This window comes from Stenella coeruleoalba (assembly GCF_951394435.1).
Source record: "Stenella coeruleoalba genome assembly, chromosome: 19".
Taxonomy (NCBI): Eukaryota; Metazoa; Chordata; class Mammalia; order Artiodactyla; family Delphinidae; genus Stenella; species Stenella coeruleoalba.
Window position 1 is genome coordinate 6,455,941 of NC_137165.1, and position 17,073 is coordinate 6,473,013.

General features: G+C 44.4%; 1 protein-coding gene across 4 annotated transcripts in view; it reads right to left on the reverse strand.

The window, feature by feature from the left end:
• Window positions 1–17,073, reverse strand: part of SHISA6 (shisa family member 6) — a gene marked incomplete at its 3' end in the record, with an annotated part of 243,528 nt that overhangs the window by 122,029 nt on the left and 104,426 nt on the right. For 2 of the 4 annotated variants that reach the window (XM_079903889.1, XM_079903888.1), the window contains exon 3: window positions 3,866–3,961. The exons of the other annotated variants lie outside the window; for them this stretch is intronic. In XM_079903889.1, coding sequence (XP_079760015.1) covers window positions 3,866–3,961 — 96 coding nt within the window. The remainder of the gene's footprint in view (window positions 1–3,865; window positions 3,962–17,073) is intronic. 4 annotated transcript variants of the gene reach the window in all.

Genomic DNA, 17,073 nt, shown 5'->3' on the forward strand with positions numbered 1-17,073 from the left:
GGTTTTCATCGTGGCAGCCTGAGGAGACCCTCTGTGCCCTTACAGACTGCCCTAGGTTCCGGCGGGAGAGTCTGGGGGCTCTTGTCTAATCAACAGAGTAAAAGTTAGAGGGGAAACTTGGTCTAAACTCATGGCCACTCTGATCAGTATCTTCCTGAGACCTGACTCCCATTTACCCGAAGGGACGAGCAAACAGGAGGTCAAAGGAGAAATCAGAGCAGGGAGACATGCAGAATTAGTTCCCTAGGAGAAGGAGAACATAAAAGGAAAAGTAAGAATTATGAGATCACATCATTCAGTTAGAAAGTCCTGAAAAGGGGCGTAAGTACGAATTCTAGTGCCTGTGAGCCTAAGGCAGTGCTATGCCACCTAGAAGGCTGGCCAATGACGGTGTGGCCCCCTAGGCTAAAATGTGGGGTCTCCCAACAGGATAGAGATGGAGCAGGGGGACTTGGTGGTTAGGAAGCCCCTAGGGTCAGAATTCTATTTCTTCTAATGTCTCACCTTCTCCAGCCCATTAACAAAAGAATATCTACTTAGTTAGGCCTCATCCAAAGAATTGAATTATCCATGTACCTGTGAATCTTGTTATAAAGCAGGAAGACATATATGCATCCTCAACCCCACTGTCTGAATTTGGGGGAGCCCCACCGGAGCTGGAGCGCACATCTCTCTGTAATGCCTCGGGGACCCATAAAACGGAGCACGGGGCTGGGAGCATCCCAGCTTCCAGTGAAGGTTCCCAGTGCCATTCAGAACAAAGACCGTCCATGCTCGGTCTCCAATAATCAGAGTCTGAGAGAAATCCATGTTCAACTCAGTGCTGTGGTCGGTAGGTCAATGCTATCACCTTCTAAAACAGGTGCTAGCTACACCACAAGTTCCGAGAGTCCTCCTGGGGCCATGCTGTGGGCAGGGGCCACCAGAAGGCCTAAGGCACACGTAAGAAGCTGGAACAAAAAAAGGAATAAAGGGGGAGGGACCAGAAAGGCAGGAATTGGAGTTGAAGCAAAAGTAAATAAATAAGAAAAGAAAGAGAACCAAACACACATGATGGGGGAACAGCCCCAGGTTAGATGTCTCTGAGTGGTCCCCTTCCCGTGGGGCATTTGCAGGGGGCTGCTTTACTTAGAAGTACCATTCAGAGCTGAACCTGGTTTGTTCTGAGGGAAGCGAGGATAGAGCTTGGCCCTTTTCCAGAGATCTGGGCTGCGCAGGGATAAAGGGTCTTGATATTGGAAGGGAATCCCCATTTCCAAATCCCCACTGCCACCCCAATCTCTTATCATCTAAATAGGAAAATACACGCAAGGTACATTCCCGGAAAGAGGAGGTTTCAGAGGCCTTCTTGAGCGGAAGGGAATGGAGAAGAGGATCTGGTAAGGGTGACAGACCAGGAGGACAGGCCATGCACACACAGGAGGGCTGGATGAGACCACAGAACAAGACAACACGGGGAAATAATAAGCAGAGGCCACAGCAAAGCCGCCACACGCATGGGCGGGGTAGAGTCTCCCGGGTGCCCAGGTGACAGTGACTGGAAGGACAGATAAGGACAGAGAATCACCTGTATGTGCTCCGATGGAGGTCTAGCTAATTTAAAAGCAGCCTCACAGCCACACCCATAAATACATGATCGGGCTCCCCTGTGGCTCTGATCTCATCTCCTTCTAGCCTGCTTCACTCACAGGCCTCCTTCCTATTTCTTGATCTACAAGAACCTACTTCAGGGCCTTCCTGATGCCCCTGCCTGGGATGCGAGTCTCTGTTCAATCACCCCCTCATCCCAGAGGTCTTCCTTGACAACAGTAGCTCCCCGCCCCCTTTACGTGCTTTAGGTTTTCTCCCTGCACTTAGCATCGAGGGTTTATTTTGTCTGCTTCCCCCAATGGAATATGAGTTCCACAAGGCTGGATTCTACTTTGTTTTACTTCTGAATATTGCTTAGGCCTCATGAAATATTTGTCAAATGAATGTATGTACCCAAAGCCATGACATTTATAATATACATATAAAGAGTTCTATTGATTGAACTGTTGGGGGTTTCAGGTTGCACCAGCTGTAAGGGGCAGGGTAAGGGTGGGAAGCCACAGCCGTTGAGAAGCCTTAGTAATAAGTGAGGGTAGAAAGCACCTGCAGCTGAGAAGGCCATGTTCTGTTGGAAAGATTCCGATTTGTAGCTCTGCTCCGAGGGTCATGCGGGTATGGTAACCAGCCTCCAAAGTGGCCCTCAGTGATCCTAGGCATTGATCCCGACATTCACACCCTTGTGCAGTCCCCCATCCTGAATAGGGCTGACTTGTGTAACCAATAAAATATTGTGAAAATGATGATGTGTCACCCATGGCCTTGGTCATAGAAGACATGGTGGCATCTGTGTTTTTCTTTCTTGGATCACCCATTGTGGGGAAGCCCAGCCACCATGCTGTGAGGACACTCAAGTAACCTTGGAGAGAATGGCACGGGGAGGAACTGAGGCCTCCTGCCAACAGCCAGCAGCATATAAGTGCGCCACCTCGGAAGCAAGTCCTCCAGCCCCGGTCAAGCCCGATTCAGCTGATGCAACCCATGCTGATACCTTGGCTGTAACCTCATGAGAGACCCCCAAGCCAGAAGCACCCAACTCAGCTGCTCCCAAATTCCTCACCCACACAAACTATGTGAGATAAGAAATGTTTATCACTGGTTGAAAATGCTACATTTTAGAGTAACTGGTTTCACAGTGATAGATAATTATCATAAAGCAGATGACACGGGGGTCATATATCCCAGGCTTGAGTTGATATGAGTACGTCAAGGATTGTGTCTTTTACCAGTTAACTGTGAGGCCCATTTCCCCTTCCCAAGCCATCTGGTCCCAATTTGATTCTGCAACTCTTAGTAGCCACAAATGCCACCTGTATCCTCAATAAACTTTATTTAGACACAAAGAGACACAACAGAAAATACACACACAGATACAGATTTTTTTTTTCTCTATAGGATGAACAAACATCACATAGGGAATTTAAAAATTGGGTGCATGGAATGTAAGAAAAAATAGCAAAGTTCCTTGTTCACTCACACTTAAAACAAACACATATTTCAGGGGAAGACAGGGATATACCATCCCTACAACAGAATTCACAGTTGTCTATAACAGTACACAGGTGTTAGGAAGGTAATCAAAGGAGTTAGGGATCCAGTTACTCTTGATATGACAGAATGCTCACAACACTAGTAGAACTCTTTAAACAAAAGACAGAATCGAAGATGTCACACCCCCTGCACAGATGCTCTGCAAGCTGTCGGCTAGGTCATAAAGCAGCTCAGCAGAAATGCCACGTTAACTTTCAGCTTGTGGCTTGAAGGTCTGTGTAACCCCTACCTCTGTATGCCCATCGTGGAGAGTTTACATAGACACACTTAGGACGCCAAAACTCTCGACATGCGTGCTGGCTTCGAGACCCACGGTACAGAACATTGACATCAGTTTATAAAATGTGGCTTTCAAATGGAAAGGAATAATAGCCAAGAGGAGAACGAACACTTTGCAGATGCTGCCACATCCGTCGGCAGTGTTTCCCACCATGCCGCCCGTGGTCCCCTCCCACGGGGAGCCACTGGCATCTGTGTCCTGCTCCACGCCGTGGGCGGGGCAGGACGCATACCTCTTGGAAGTCTATTATTGCCTTCTAGAGTTACACCTGTGACCTCCTGGTCACTCCTGTCAGAAGCCACGCATGTCACCAGGATAAGCAACCATGGAAACCACCCAACTTATCCTGTCCTGGACCAGCCTCTGGCCTCCACCCCATCTTCACATTTCAGATCGGGGTTCCCTAGGCAACCTCTGTATTTTAGTAAAAAATGGTTTCCACTGTACCCTTCGTGTGTCCTCTTCCTAACGTGACAAATCCAGATGAGATGAAGTTATGGAGATCAGGTCCTCCACTTCGGTAAGCATCCTTCCCATAATGTCCTGCAAGAAGATGGGGCAGAATTACCTGGCGCATCCAGGACACCAACAAGAAGACAAACATTGCTGCTCCAGCTCACCCAGCAGTGATGGTGAGCTTAACTTCAAATCAGCAGCTGAGCCAGAAGGTAGAAGCAATCAAGGAAAAAAAAAATTATATATATATATATATTATTTTACAAATTTATATATAATATATATTATGAACATATAAAGTATATATATGAAGTATGTAATAGATAAGTATTACATACTTTATATATATTACCAATTTAAATACATACACATTTATGTGTGTATATATACATATACACACACACATACACATACACGCACATATAACTGTGCAACAAAGAAGAAAGTTCTGGGAAGCTTATGTTAAAAGGAGAGGTGGGAAAAAGGGCTTGACTTTGGCATTTCTGACTGAGCACATCAGAACTTCAGTCTGTTTGTCCTATCATCCTTTCCTTTGTCCCAGCTTCCTTCTTTCTTTTTCTTGTCTTATTCCTTTGGCTTCTTTCTTTCCAAAGCGTAGAAGTGCAGGTCTGATCAGAATGCTCTATGTGTGTGTATGTTTATGAATCATACCTCATCCTATGAATTACAGCCTTGTGGCTTAGGAGAAATCCAACATCCGCTGAGGCTGACAGGTAGGGTGGTGGCTCTAAAACATTGGGAAAATATTTATGTGTTTTCCTCTCTCGACTTTCTGTGGGAAAATATTTATGTGTTTTCCTCTCTCGACTTTCTCTGAACTTTCTGTTCAGCCTCATCTATCCATCTACCTGTGGGGTTGGGGTGAGGAAAAGTCCGAGGACAGATTAGGACCCTGGGAGAAGACATTGAAAGAGAAGAGAAAGAGTTAATATTCTGTTTCTGATATTCAAAGTAGAATTTCACAATATGCTTGAAATATAGGCATTATAAAGAAAAGAAGTCCTCTCTAAACACCATCTTGAACTATGCACATGTGAAAATGGAGGAAAGCTGTATTTTTGTCATGTTGCCACAAGAGCATATTAAAAACTGTACTTACAATTATAACAATGTGCAGACTACCTAAGATGTAATGTTAAGTAAAAAAGTGGAAGAAAATGCTATATTAAGTATGATCACAACACTGTAAAAAAATGCAAACCAGTGTATTAAACAAACAGATTGAAAGAAAACACACCTGATACTGACTACCACCTTTAGATAGTTGGAACATGAGTCTTATTGCTTTTCTCCTTTCAACTTTTCTGTATTTTCCACGTTTTTTTTCTATAATGAGTATGTAATTTTTATAATACAAATAGGTAAAATACATTTCCAACAGAAAAATCTATGATAAATGTAAGGACAACCTAAATCACATTTTTTCTTAGCGAGGCACCCTCTGCATTAGATCTCAAAAATGGGCACGTGTCAGAATCATCTGGAAGCTTTTAAAAATACAGATGTCCCGACACTACTCCAGGGATTCTGGTTCAGCTGGTCAGGGTATTTTTAACGAGGTCTCTAGGTGGTTCTAATGTGCCACAGGGAAGAAGAACCATTGCCCTAGAGTAAATGGATAAACACCTGAATTTCAGTTTGTTCAGGTGGGTGCAATGGACATTTGCTGGGGTCCTCGTGGGTGCCCAGCACCACCCACTATTTAGGTTCCGGAATCCAGCATCCTTCCTCTGAAGAGTGACGTCTGGCTGGCCCTGTTCCTTCCTTCTTCTCCCAGATCAAAGGTTCTCAACCCTGAGTGTGCATCAGAAAAACCAGAAGGGCAGGTTCAAACCTGCTGGGCCCCGCCCCCAGAGTTTCTGAGTCAGTAGCTCTGGGATGGGGCTCAGGGTTTTCCATTTCTATCAAGTAGCCTGGTGATTCTGATGCTGCCGAGCCTAGGGGCCAAACACTGAGAACCGTGATCCTAGTGCATGAAGACTATAAGAGAATTTTGCCATTGTTTCCCTCATGCCCTCCACTCTGGAATAAATACCTCCTTCCTCAGGGCACACAGCTTTTCACAAGGAACTCCCTTGCTGTAAAATAATGTAGTCACAACCCAGAATTTTATAGAAAAGAATTATTGGAGCTGAACTAAGAGGCTTCTGCCCATATCCCAAGCCATGTCACAGCTCCAGAAATCCAACTCTAGTCCTGGAAAAATGCAACTTCATCAGGGGATGAAGGAGAGAGGGACAAGCGGCGTGTGGACGGGTCATTTCCCCCCCACGGCCCCTCCCGACAACAGAAGAGTTAAGAAAAGGAAGTAACAATTCTGAACGCTCATAAATTTGGATCTCATTAATTCAGAACCTCTGTTACATCCTGCAGAGTTTGGGCTGGTTTATTTTTGTGCTCCTTATAAATAAAATTTTTGATAAACAAATCAATCCTGAGAAAGATGGCACATAAAACAGTGCCTTTGCTACTTCAGTTCATTCTTATCTGTCAGCTGGAACAAGGTCCCTCAGGGTTAAGCACTGCGCTACTGCTTTGGGGTTGTGCTTGACTGAAAGCCAACTAAATCACCCGATCACCTACTATGTGCCAGACAAAGGGACAGAGCCTCTGAAAACACGGTTTAATCTGACATAGAAGCCGAACATTCTGTAGCATTATGCAGTTTACAAAGATCATTCATATATATTATTTCCTTAAAATTTTCATCACTACCACGTGGTAAGTTGTCTATTATTATTATTCCCCCATTTTATTGATGGAAAAACTGAGGCCAGGGGTGTCAAGTTGGAAGATGACTGAACCATCACTAGCATCCTGGTCCTCTGTCTACAAACCCCATGTCAGTTCCATCCTGTGCACCTGGCTTCGTTTACTCCTCACAAGAGCCCTGTGGAAAAAGGTCACTTTCCCAAGTTCATGGAGCTAGTCAGTGGTGGACCCTGGATCCCAACCAGGTCTACCCGCCTCTAAATCCACACTCTTTCTACAACCCTCTCCCTAGCCAGCTCACCCCTCAGTCTGAACAAGTGCAGTTGTGATTCTTCTCTGAGGCTTTAGCCAGGACCCCGGGGCAACGCTAAGCCAGGAGAAGCCCACGTGATGATTCCCAAGTTCACAGACGTTGGATCTCAGACGTGTGGAGTTTCACATACTGAGGTTTGGAGGGGAATGAGGCAGGACCAGGAGCACATAACAGGAATACGGAATATTCTACGGTCAAACAGGTCTGGAAAATACTGAGTTCAAATGAAAAGTAAATACAAAAACCAAGTCTAGACACCTATCACTGGGTACCCAAGTCTCCAAGGAGCCTTTATATTTTTCAATAGCATCTCTCGGGACAGCTGGAAAGGGCATGGTGGCAGTTTCGGCTTTTGTTCGAGCCGTGGTCCTCAAACTTGAGTTCATCAGACTCACCTGGACGGCACAGATTGCCCAGCCCCAGCCCCGGAATTCCTGATTCAGTGGGTCGGAGGTGAGGCCTGATCATTTTTGTTTCTAACGAGTTCCCAGGTGGTGCTGATGATGGTCACAAGTCCAGGGGCCAGACTTTATGAACCACTGTGTTTCAGAGAACCATGGACAGGTCAGTCTTCAGCCAGATCTGGGCCAATGCGAAGAGGTCAAGGTCTAGAATGATTTACGTTCTCTGTACCCTCCAAAGGAACAATCACTTCCTCCAAGGGCAGTGTGAAGAGAATGGCTGGTAAATTGAAGCCCTATGCAAGTGGACGGTCAGATGTGAGGAGAGGCAATGCCCCTTCTTTGCCTTGGGGATGTGCAGAGTTCAAGGGTCAATGATGTGAATGGTATGAATGGTATCACAGAATTCTTTAGCCATAACACAAAGAGCCGCCCCCTTCTCTTTTCTGCAGCTATGACCCCAAGTCCATGCCCTCCTGCGGGCCATCGAGGCAGGAGGCTAAAGGAGTACAAATTTTGCCCAAATTGCAGTTCCAGAGAAATGGCCCTACATCCAGCAGGGCTCCAGGCAGAGGTAAGCGGGAGCTCTGTGAGCACACGTAAGTAGCAGGAATACACACCCACGTGGCAACATCACGAACACACAGCCCCCGATCAGGAACAAGGGTGGTCTCAGGTTGCAGAGAGAGTGTGCCCACCCCCACCTGCTGGACCAAACTTGCAAAGCAGCATCTGGATGACGCGGCTCCCTCCAGATCTGCCCCTGCCCTCTCACCATCACCATCCTTCAGAAGTCAGCAGTCACAGGAACAGCACCGAGGGGACAATGGTCCCCAGGTGGGAGGCAGATGAAAGCTAAAGAGAGGCCTGGGGCTGGGCTGCTGGCGTTGTCTGATGCTGGTGGCTCTGATGAGAAAGCGACCTTGAGTAAATAGAAAGTTTCTCTATAAAAGAGATTTGCTGCAAGAAACAGGAGGGAAAAAAATAAGGTAATATCTGAATGGTGACCTCAATAAGATGTAAGAGAATTTCGCATCGGTGAAATTCAACCAGCAGCCATGCAGGAGGGTCGGGGAACAAACTGATCAGGACGGTTTGCCTGAGCTGCAAATATGGACAGCAGGGTGGATAGTGAAGAAGTTGGTGAAGACAATTCCAACGAGAGAGATGCACTGGGTACTCAGTAGGAAAGAATGAAGAGACGAGAAGGATGGCAGGAAGGAAGAGACAGAAAGGACAACTCCAGAAGTCACTATCTATTGAAAATAAGATGCCCAGGAGAGAGACAGAAGGGATAATTCAGAAACAATAATTAAAAGTTAATAGATTTTCTTTTGAGCAGGTAGAAGACTTTAGTCTTGAGTCAAATATCAGACTATATATTTGAAGGACAGAGATCTAAATATATATATATGCTGGTGAAATGCCATTTAGGAAAAAAAGGGGAAAACACAAGCCAACTTCATAAAACACTAAATCTACGGAAAGTGAAGCGATCTTTTAAAGACTTTTGAGACTTTTATTTTGGTAGAGGGGAGGGGATGGGGTTGAGACAAAATGGCTGAAGGGGATGGAGAAGTACAAACTTTGGTTATAAATAAGTCATGGGGGGCCTCCCTGGTGGCGCAGTGGTTGAGAGTCCGCCTGCCGATGCAGGGGACACGGGTTCGTGCCCCAGTCCGGAAAGATCCCACATGCTGCAGAGCGGCTGGGCCCGTGAGCCACGGCCGCTCAGCCTGTGCGTCCGCAATGGGAGAGGCCACAACAGTGAGAGGCCCGTGTACCGCAAAAAAAAAAAAAAAAAAAAATAAGTCATGGGGGTATCAAGTTCAGCAAGGGGAATATAATCAATAATATTGTATTAAGTCTGCACGGTGACAGATGGTAACTAGGCTTGCTATGATGATCATTTTGCAATGTATATAAATGTCAAATACTAATATAATATTGTATATCAATTATGCCTCAATTAAAAAAAAGAATCCAAGAAGTGTTTCTTCTTGTTTTGCTGAGTTTGGTTGGTTTGTTTGTATCTGTTTCTGGTAAAAGCACCTTCTAAAAGCAAAAGTATACTTCTTTTTGTCGAACGTTAACAATTTGAGACTTCTATATCAACCAGTAATGTAAATGAAGTCCGTGCTCATTAATAAACCAGAAAAAAATTAAACTCTGATACATCAAAAGCAATCATGAAACTCTAAGTCAACGGATAGAAACATACATTTATATTAATATCAAGAACACACAAATAACTTCAAATTAATAAGAAAGTAAAACAACCCAATAGAAAGAACAGGCAAAAGAGATGAAAAAGCAAGTCATAGAAGTGAAAACCGGAAGAGCCAATACACATACAGTGGTGTTCCATCTCACGGGTAATCAGGGAAATTCAAATTAAAACCATAATGAGATATCATTTCACACCCAGTAGACTGGCAAAAATGAAAATGCCTGGGACTCTGGACACGGATAAGCAGAAACAAGAACTCTTGCACACTTCTGGTGGGAGTGCAAATTGGTACAACTGCTTTGGAAGGAACTTTGGTGACGGCTAATAAAGTTGACAACAGATGCACCACAGAACCGGCAACTTCACCTTCAGGTCTATGCCCGAGATAAATCCTCACGCGTGCGCATAGGGAGATACACACAAGCATGATCACGGACAACATTGTTTCTAAAAAAGACAAACTGGGGAAAAAACCCTGTATTCCCTACCAGGAGAAAAAGGATAAATCGTGGTATATTCAGACAGTGTAATCCTATACAATGGGGCGGATAAAATGAATCAGAGCTGTAAGTATCAACATGGACGATTCTTAGTTATGTTGAGAGCCACACTAAACTAGCTGAAGGCAAAGAGGATGACATCACAGAGAGTTTAAAAACATGCAACACACCGCTGTGTTGTTTATAAATACGTGCAAATGCAGTGCTATACAAGTACAAAGAGATTCATGGATGTGATAAGTACTGAATTCAGGAAAACAGATACTTCTGGGGACATGTCTGACTCCTAAATAATTATCTTATTTTGTTTCTAAGATAGCTATAGATAGATTCATTGATAGATGATGGATGAATACATAGATTAAATAGATGATCGATAGACACATAGATGGAAAGGTTACCCAAGTATTTTACTCACTTCCAAATTATTCTCCAACAATAAAGGAAACAGAGAGTTCCCAGGTTTTAAGAACTCAGAGACTAAAATACCCTCAAGTCCTCACTGGGAGAAGAAAAAGCTGCCCAATGATAAAATCTGTCAAGCAAGAAGTACAGAATTTCTAAAATCATGGATGTACTGATCTGTAATCTTTACAGTTCACAGATCCAAAACTTCATTAAGAAAAGATTGGTAAATTAGATTGTACATAACATTTAACAAATTGTCTTTATTGACCTGAATAAATTTGAGTGATCCTGGAGTTGCCCTGGAAAATCTGGTATGCAAATAGGGCAATAAAAATATATTATCGTGATGAAATAAAACCAGAAGTAGCTTCCGCGATAGGGGGAACGGTGCTCCATCTTTACAGCCTGCCTGCAGTGCGCTGCGTGCGCTCAGAACAGACAGGGAGCTGGCCTCTGGGAAGCTGGCAGGGAGCTCGAGGGTGCTGGCCAGGGCCCTGCTCTGCAGCCGCTTCACTGTTGACCTTCTTCACGGGAAAACAGGCCACAGACCAACATCAAAACACACGTAAAACCCTGGGGCTTAATGTGAGAAGGGGGTTTCCCTTTGTTTACAAAAAGCTCCGTCATATCAATAACAATAACCGACAACAACAATAATGATAATAATAAGATACTAGAAAAAAATGCACAAGGAATATGAATAGGGAATTACTCTCCCCGCCCCCCAAAAAAAGAAAGAAAAAAATTTTAAAGTCAATGGAGATATAAAAATGTGCTTAACCTTGACTCATAATTAAGAAAATGCAAATCAAAACATGAGCTATCTTTTTCAAAAGATGAATCGATTTGGCAAAACGGAAGCATCTGATGAGACCCAGTGCCAGGGGAATGGGCTTTCTCATTGCTGCTGGTGGGAGTATAAATTAGTGGTGCCTCTTTGAGGGACAGGCCACTGACTTAGTATCTCACTACTAGGAATCTTCCCTACATATATGCTCTCAAGTTTTTCCATAAGATAGGAACCAGGCTAGACAGTGCAGCCTTGATTGCAATACTTTCTGTCAATGGGGGGCTAAGTCAACTGGAATCTGTCCAAACAATGGAATACTACACAGCTGTTAAAAAAGAATGAGGCAGGGCTGTGTGTGCCGATGTGGGAAGAGCTCTAAGGTATAGAAAGTGGAAAAGAAAGCAGAGTGTAGGGTAATGTTTCAGTATTATGCCTTTCATGTAAAGTAAAAATGAAAATAATATACACAGAGAGACTACATAGAGACCTATTGCAGGTAGACTGGTTTATACAAAACTTTTTTTTTCTGCAAATAATCTTGCAAACGAAATACCAAAACTATCTTTCCTTTGGGGAGAGGGTCTGGAAGGAAGGGATGTGTTTACCTTTGAGTTTTATTACTTCCTGTACTGTTTGAATTTCCTAAATACGTATATGTGTTATTTTTCTTTTTGTACTGTTGACAGAGTTTATTGGGGATAAGGGAGTGGGATCAAGGGCCATTCTTTGTTTTTCTCTTTGTACTTCCTAATATGAAAAAAAAAAAACCTCTAATAACTGTCATTTTATAAAAAGAAGTACAGGAGCCAGGAAGTCAGAGGGGACACTTCTCCTTGTGTAAATGACACGGCCTTTATCTAACACAGATCCTAATACCCACCTGGTGGGATGGTGGTAAGGATTAAATGAGATCCTGTGCATAAATCGTTTTGTCTAATACTCCTCACCAATAAGCCTCAATAAATGGGAGCTCCTATTCACATCGAGACCACAGTCTTTCCTCTTTCCCATACAGGGAACTCCCTGGGGTCTTCTTATTCTGTGTGTGCCCTCAGCTGACCTCAGGCCAGAGAGAGTCACGAGCAGGAGCTGCAGAGAGCTTGGGCTTTGCTATCTGGCCTGAGAGCTCTTCCCCCAGGAAACCCTAGGGTTCCTTCTAGTTCCCAAGAGCACACACGTATGGCTCCACGAGGGATCTGGGGCTGGGAGCCAGGAGGCCCGCATTCTTCCATGCAGGCATCTTTGGTCGAGTGAATGAAGTAGCTCTGAACTAGCTCTACCAAGGTAAACTGGGGGCAGGCCACGTTGAACTGCAGATGGCACGGACAATGACTAGTTTAAAAATCTCTAGAGAGCAGCTGCGGGGAATGCTTTATGTGACAATTCTAGTGCTTGCTCGCACAAACACAGGGGGACTGTTTCCTCCAGAGTCTGTGCAGTCAGCAGAGCTGTTGGCAAATACTCTGGGCAACCCCAAAGATCTCCCTCTGCTGACTCCATAGCCGGGAGACCTGGGGATGGGGGCCAGGTGTGCAGCCCACCTGGTGAAGGCCAGGTGTCCATGGCTCTGAGGGCCCAGGCAAGCAATCCCAGATTGCCAGAACAGTATGGGAACCACCTTGCCCAATATTCTCATTTGACAAAGGAGGAAACGTAAACCCAGAGAAGGGGAGGAGAGGCATTGTCAAGGTCACACTGGGAGACAGTTTTGGAAACTGGCCCACCCCGCCCCCGATCTTGACTTTCAATTTGGTGCTTTTCATCCTATTATCCTTGTGCCCTAGGAAAGTAGGGGAATCTCATCAGATGCAGAAGAATGAGGATTTCGAGCAGGGTGGAGGAGGGGCAGAACCTAGAATACAGCTTGGTAACCACTGCACTAGGGAACAAATCCTCCAGAAAGTGACTGATAAAAGAACCTCTTTCAATTCAAATTAATGTCCTCTGAATCATCAGTTTGGTTAATTTGGATTTAAGAAAACTGGTACTTTGTGCCTGAAACCAAACCAAACAAACAGACAAACAAAAACATCAATATGTAGAGGTCTCCGGCTGTGGCCAAGGGCAAACTCCAGGTCAGCTTCATCCACTGCAATAGGGGTCTCTGCTGTGGTCTCTTCTATGTTACCTATGCTTTGGGGTAAGATTTTTTTTTTAAAAGGAAGCATTACGTGACTCAAAAATAAAAGTTTGAAAACCACATCTCTAGTGCAGCCTAATTATTTACCAAGGGGATGAGGGCGAGCCTTATTGGTGACGGCATTAATCTTCAGGGATTTTAGAAGGACGAAGCCCTCCTCCACCAGCCATCGGGATAGAATCAAAGAATGCTACAACTGAAGGAGCGCTCAAGGTCACCTTCTCCAGCCTCAAGACTTACAGATGAGGAAGCTGGGGATCGGAAGGCAGAACGAACAGTCCAAGATCACTGCTGGCTGTGACAAAAATCCGCATCTTCCCAGATCAGAGCTCTCCCCAGTGCCCACGCAGCCCACGGCCTCCTCTGTACTGGAGGAAAGAGTGCAGAGGTTGATTTCTATTTCAGGGGCCCCCGGTGTGCCATTTATTTTCTCTTTAGATGTGCTGGCTGTAATCCTCTTGGAAAGATGCCCAGCATCTAACCAAATTCCCGTCTCTGCCTATGACACCATTTCAGTTGTGTCTCATTGAGAGCAGGACACCGGCCAAGAGGAGGCCTGAAGAAGGCCTGGGTAGAAGAGGCAAAGGATGCTGGGAGGGAAGAATCCTTCCTTGCCCCAAACCTTTTAGGAGATTAGGGTAGATGCAGGGGTCAATCAGGAAATCTGTGAATGACTCAGACTCTCTCTTGTTATCGCAATGCAGATCTATAGGGAGTGGCTTAGCCATGGGGTGACTGGGGCCTGCTTTCCCCTCTGACCCTTGACCTCTTCTCCTACTCTGCAGAAAACACTGAGCTTCCTCTGAGTGCGTCCAAATTAGTGGGGGGGTCAATGGAATGACGCTGAAAAACTCTACCATCTTATAGAGTTTTATCAAGTGCCCTTACATGGAGACATTGGCAACGAATGTGTTATTATCTAGAGGAAAATATTTGAAGACAATATTATCTCCATTTTGCAGATGAATAAACAGTCTCAGAGAGGTTCAATAATGACACAAAGTCCCAGTATGACTAACCTGTGATTTAGGACAGAACCTAAATCCTATGTCACTACATATTCTTGGGGTTCCATTCATTCCATCATGCTTCTGGGAAAGCCATGATTCTAGCCACCGCTCAAGGGACCCCATCTCTTCCAAAACACACAAGAGAGACCCTTCTGCCTGAGAGAGAGCAAAAGAAGCAACTGGAGAGGGGAGAATTTGGGGGGCTATAATTTTTTTCTGACTATCTCCCAATGGGAAGACAATTTAATGTGTGGGCTATTACATATATCTGAGAAGTTATCCATGAGAGAAGATTTATATTCAAATGACCCAGACATGTCTCAGTAATAGACAGGAGGTAAGAGCACAGGCTTCCAACAAATCAACTTGGCTCTGACACCAGCCATGTGGCTCTGGACAAACCGTTTACCCATCCTTAGCCTCAGTTATTCTCATCCATAAAATGGGAATGCTGCCTGCCTCATGAGGATGTGACGAGTATGAAATTAGATGCAAGAATGCATGTGAAGCACAGAGCATTTTACACTTCTTCAATAAATTGTTACTATAACAATGATTATTACTAGAGGGGCAAACCTCCTCTAGTATACTATTTCAAAATACTCCAAGGAGAAAGGAAAGGAAGAGTCTTAGGTTCACAATTATTCAAAGCTCCAGGGAGGGGCTTCCCTGGTGGCGCAGTGGTTGAGAGTCCGCCTGCCGATGCAGGGGACGCATCCACCCTTCCTTCACTGTGACGTCATCTTCGTTTGCTTACATCTGCAAAAATCCTATTTCCAAATAAGGCCACGTTCACAAGGATTCAGACTTCAGCAGATCTTTTTGAAGGACACGATTCAACCCATCACAACGATCAGAAGAAAACTTTGCTTCTACAGCCCCCAAAACCATTTCTACCTACTCTTCCTCACCATCACCTACCCAGTCCTAGAGCCTTGATTCCTCTCTTTATCTCATCCTCCCATCATCAGCGAGCTCTCTGAGGACCATCTGCTAAATGCATCTGATACCCACCCACTGCTCTCCGTCTCTCCTGCCGCCTACTAGTTCAAAGCCACCACTACCTCTCATCTGACCTCCTGCGACAGTAGGACCAGCCTTCCGACCTACCTCTCTACCCACAGCTATCTATTCTCTACAGAGCACACTTAAAAGTAATCTCCTAGAAAGAGACATCGGATCCCACTATGCCTCTTCTAAATATCTTGCACGGCTTCATAATACACTTAATAAAAATGTAAAATACTCTGCAAGACCCTGCATGCCACGGCCCTGCCAGCTTCCCCCTCCCCATCCCACTACAGCCACGGTGGATCTTCTGTTCTTCCAATGTGCCCAGCTCATGCCTGCCTTACAGCCTTGCACTTGCCATTCCCTCAACCTTGGAATACCCAGGCCTCAGATCTGTGCGAGCCCAGATCCTTCTTAATCATTCAGGTCTGATTGCAAATGTTACCTCCTGGGAGAGACCTTCTCTAATCACCCCATCTACCGTAGGCTCCCTGACATTCTCTATCACATCATTTTACTTTCATCATATCCATGGAGCCTTATGTAAAACTATCTTGTTCACCTCTTTGGTTACTGTTTATTGTCTATGCCTCTTCTTAAACCCAGAGCTCACCTTCCACAAGAAGGGAAGCCGAGTATCTAGAATAGTCCTGGGCACGTAGGTTGTACCCACTGGATAATTGTTGATGGATTAAATGAATTTCTTCTCTCATAATTCTTCTTTAATCAATGCCAACTGCCTTAGAGAACGTTAAACCATTAAAAAAATATGTATATGTGTATATATATGTTTATATATATATATATTTGACAATTTCAACCAATAATGTCTTTATATGCAGGACAACCTTAACCAAATAGGGGATTTCTTGACCTGGATTATATCAGTTGCGGTAATAATAATATTAATAATAGCAATAATAATAACAACTAGAGCCACAATAGTTATTATTTAATACTGAGGGTTTTTATGAGCCAGACCCTCTGCTTTGTAATCATTATCTCATCCAATCTTCATAAAACCTCTGGAGGTGGACAAGAGTATCCCCTACTTTGTAGTTGAGGAAATTGAATCTCCATGTGTTTAGGTATCTTGCTCCTACTCACATATCTCATTGGTGGATGACCTAAGGCTTAAAAGCAAGGTTTTAAGGCTTAAAAAAACTGATGTTTATAACTACAATGAGATACCATTACACACCCACCAGAATGGCTAAAATTAAAAAGACCGGCAATACCAAATGTTGGTGAGGGATGTGAAGCAGGTAGAACTCTCATTCACTGCTGGGGGAACCCAAAATGATACACCACTTTGAAAAAAATTTTGGGAGTTCTACGGAAGATAACATATTCCTGCTCTACACCTCAATAGTTCCATACGGCACATAAGCAAAATAAAATCTTCCCTGTTTTAAATAATTTGTCCCAAACTGCACAGCTAGTCACGTAGGTAGGCAAGATTTGAGAAGAACATTGTTTTACCCCTGGCCTGTAGCCCTTCATCAGCTTCAGGCTGCCATGAGAAATAAAGACATATTAAATGGCAAGAAAGGGAAATTGGGGAAAGCATCAGAAAGAAGGTCAGTGGAGGTCATGTTCCAAAGAACTGGGCCCAGGAATATGGGATCAAGGATTTCAGCTCAATGGCAAGAAGTGAAGAAGA